Source organism: Sphaeroforma arctica (assembly GCF_001186125.1).
Source record: "Sphaeroforma arctica JP610 unplaced genomic scaffold supercont1.1091, whole genome shotgun sequence".
Classification (NCBI taxonomy): domain Eukaryota; class Ichthyosporea; order Ichthyophonida; genus Sphaeroforma; species Sphaeroforma arctica.
This window is the reverse complement of record NW_014039467.1, coordinates 6,780-10,136: the sequence shown is the minus strand read 5'-3', so window position 1 is coordinate 10,136 and position 3,357 is coordinate 6,780. Positions and strand designations below refer to the sequence as shown.

Sequence of the window (3,357 nt, the reverse complement as noted above, 5' to 3'; positions counted from 1 at the left end):
TAATTATAAATTTTATTACTGTGGAATCTTATGTTCATGTGAGCCCAACAAATTTGTTTGAAGAATCAAATTGTCTTGGATACATTCAAACACGTTTGTAGGACAAATGTACCCGTATACATACGTGCTTTAATTCACATCACCTGGGAAAATATCTTGTATGTATTCAAAACAACATTATCTCAGCGTAACAAGGCGTATTGTTCTAATCTCGTCGATGGAAGGGCTAGTATCGACACACCCCACTGTTCAGTCAACATACCCAAGTACTAATAACATTTCTATAAAAATAGATACAAGGTTCAGTTATCCGCGTAAGAGTCCAGGCATCTTTTATATTACACAACAACAACACTCACCTTTCAAACAGGATTATTAAAGTATGCAGTAGCGTTAACGAAGCTTGCTAAGAGGCTTGTGCTCGATGGGTTACTATAAGCTGCTAAAGTATTGATAAGCGCTGTATATTTATTATTTTAATATTGTATGTAGTGTGGGCTGTGTACACAGGTGTTTGATCCGTCAGTCCGTCACTGTGACGGTGTGACCCAAAAAGGGATCGATACTTTTTATACTCTCTATATGAATCTCTAAGAATATAAAAAGTGTTAAACTCAGTTTTCAGAATTGAAAACTAGGTTTATGTAAAAAAAAACTAAAAAGCCAACATCAGAGCGCTATGTATTCGTATATTTATGCTAGTAAATACCCCTGGCTATGGCCGCAGATTGTTGTCATTTTGGTGATTGTTTGTCGTTCATATAATACAACGGACAACCCCATATTTATATCAATCGTAGCACCATATAACACAAGCCAATATTTGACATCCGTTTCTAAATAGGAATCGCTCGCTCTGGTTTATTTCTTTCGGCGAGTGGTGCCCGCTAGAAAATACATCCGCATGCTCCATATGTCTATATAAATGCACAGAGGAATAACAGTCCAAGGATGCTGTATCAAAGTAACCTTATGGCAGCTCAGGGAAAGGCAAATCGTTGCCATTGCCAAACAAATTATTGACAACTCCAGCTAGTGGGCCCAAGGCACCAACGTCATCGTCGCCCGGGGCAACCGCTGGATTATTCATAGCAATATCACCAACGGCCGGGAAGCCTGTAGGGTCTACGTTTGTACCGAACGGATCGCCAGGAAACAGATCAAAGCCAGGCAATACAGGGTTGGGGAAAACTGGCTGGCGTTTGTTGATCTGTGTGATTGTGATGGTTGGAGAAACATGCGTATCAATCAAATCTGAGAAGTGCGTTTTTTATACATATGTTTCGAGTCATATTTTTGGTACCACTCCAGGAAGAAGAGCTCCTTGAAAAGCACGAAAGGGGTTTGTGAATCGAAGTAAAACATACTCACAGGCGGCTAAATCCTGTACATCCCATAACTTACAGGGTGACCCATTGCTTGGCAGAAAAGGAGAGCCATAATAAATGTCGACAGCCACTGTAGTGAAGGAGAGAATAATACTATCTATTCTTTGCGCCAATTTATATGACGAGCAAGCACGTCAGTTGTGCAAATTCCAGGCGCAAACAGACCACATATAGCATTAAAGTATATCCAGAACAACGGAACAAACATCGCTCATGCTAGACGTGTATAAATTTGAACATTGGAACCAACCTGGGCGGAAAACATAGTTGTTAAAAATGTATTGTTTAACTGGTGGAAGCGGCTACCCCCGTGGTAAAATGTTTAGAGTCGTCTCGGTACACGAGTCTTAAATAGGCTGTTCCTATGATGAGAAAGTACTGAATTGATATTATAATGTTGGTGGTTAACCCGAATCGAGATGGCTTTGTACGTGCTCGAACACCCCAACGTGGCCGTTTTACTCTGACAGTCGTAAAAGAGTGGAACAACCTCTACAAAATACCCTGTATTTAGCTAGTGCGATGCTGCTTCACAGTGCTGAAAGAAGACCTACTTAGTGACCAACGTTCTCTCATTCACATGGAGCACATTTGCAGAGCGGTGGAAATATTACAGGGAGAATAGGCCATGACTCACCAGTGTTGTGGTACTATGTGAAATGTACATTCTGTTATCGATGAGTATTGAAATCCGTACGGCGGTTTTCGTTCGAATCAATCATTAGGCTATCCCTTCATATATAATCTGTTATCGTCTGTTGATACCACGACAGTAACTCGTCGATACCGTTGTACGGTAGCTCAACAGATACACAAATGTCAACATTGAACCCGCTACACATTCATATTATCCAATACTCACATTCGCGATAGGACTCTTTGATCGCAAGTGTCTACTTGTTGATTGCCCCGTGAGTGTTTGCTGTTTGTATGTTTACACACTGTTTATCTAGTCGCATACCGCATACGCACCCCACTTTCAAATTGGGGTTTTCAAAACTTCTTATAAAAAATTCCCACGATTTGAAAAGCTCAGCATGTTGTCTCGAGACATTTAAATATTTTGTTAAATGTTCACGCGATAACCTGCGAGTTTGGTCACGTCTATTTTAGAAGGTTATGGTTTGGTGTGGGAAGAATTTTCAAAAGCGCATAATAATATTGTCAAGTATTCACAACAAAATGACTTTTTAAAAAAGTCAACAGAGAATCCGACATCTGTCGTAACTCATACAGCCACAGCCTGACAGCCCACATAAATATCATCATATTTATCAAATGATATCATTCAGACAATGATCATTCGAAAGCTCAAATCAGAAAAACGCCTTCTAAAAAAAAAAGCAAAATGGCAAGTGAAAATGCTGGAGATTCCTCTGAAATTACTCCCACAAATCAAAAATCTGTGGCAAACTGAAAATTGAAAGGATTGACGATTCATTTTAGACATCTGTAATTCTGTATGTATGTAGTCTCACTCAAAACATAGTCTGTACATGTGCAATCATGCATACTGCATACAACTATACATGTATATAAATATTATACATGCATACAATTTTAAAACCGATTGTATGAGTACATTCTAAATATCAATAAAGCTCCTATCGCCGCAGAAGGGGTCCTCCTCGCTCGTACGCTGAGACAGAATGATCAGTAGATCGAGATAACATACATACCCCACTGGGGGTGTCCTGGTAGCGTACATTGTGAGGAATATAGTCAGGATGCTAGCTGGTCTTGTCTTCGTCATAGTGGCCGTGGTAGCATCATACCATGGCTTTGAGTACTTTAAGGTAAAATTATGGGTGGCCGTCTATGCACGCAACTTTATTTAAAACTTCGAAAGTATACACCCCTCATAAATATGAATACCTATTCAGTTGAGATGCACGTGGTGCACAAGATGTCTCGAATTCATTTTGATGTCAATGGCCCATAACGTTTCACCTATGTATCCTGCTATATA

The 3,357-nt window shown here is 39.8% G+C and overlaps 3 protein-coding genes across 3 annotated transcripts in view; 1 reads left to right on the top strand and 2 right to left on the bottom strand.

Moving 5' to 3' along the window:
* Positions 1–528, bottom strand: part of SARC_09949 (hypothetical protein) — a 2,818-nt gene extending 2,290 nt beyond the window's left edge. Inside the window, exon 1 of the mRNA XM_014296018.1 lies at positions 360–528. The gene's annotated coding sequence lies outside the window, so the exon portion shown is untranslated. The remainder of the gene's footprint in view (positions 1–359) is intronic.
* Positions 529–970: 442 nt separating this feature from the next.
* On the bottom strand, positions 971–1,416 carry SARC_09948 (hypothetical protein; the record flags this gene model as incomplete). Its single annotated transcript, XM_014296017.1, has 2 exons — positions 971–1,210; positions 1,405–1,416. 2 exons carry the CDS (start codon positions 1,414–1,416, stop codon positions 971–973), a joined length of 252 nt encoding a protein of 83 aa, XP_014151492.1.
* A 1,479-nt stretch (positions 1,417–2,895) lies between these two features.
* The window catches only part of SARC_09947 (hypothetical protein), a gene marked incomplete at its 3' end in the record, with an annotated part of 3,034 nt that continues 2,572 nt past the window's right edge, over positions 2,896–3,357 (top strand). Inside the window, exon 1 of the mRNA XM_014296016.1 lies at positions 2,896–3,184. Coding sequence (XP_014151491.1) covers positions 3,116–3,184 — 69 coding nt within the window. The remainder of the gene's footprint in view (positions 3,185–3,357) is intronic.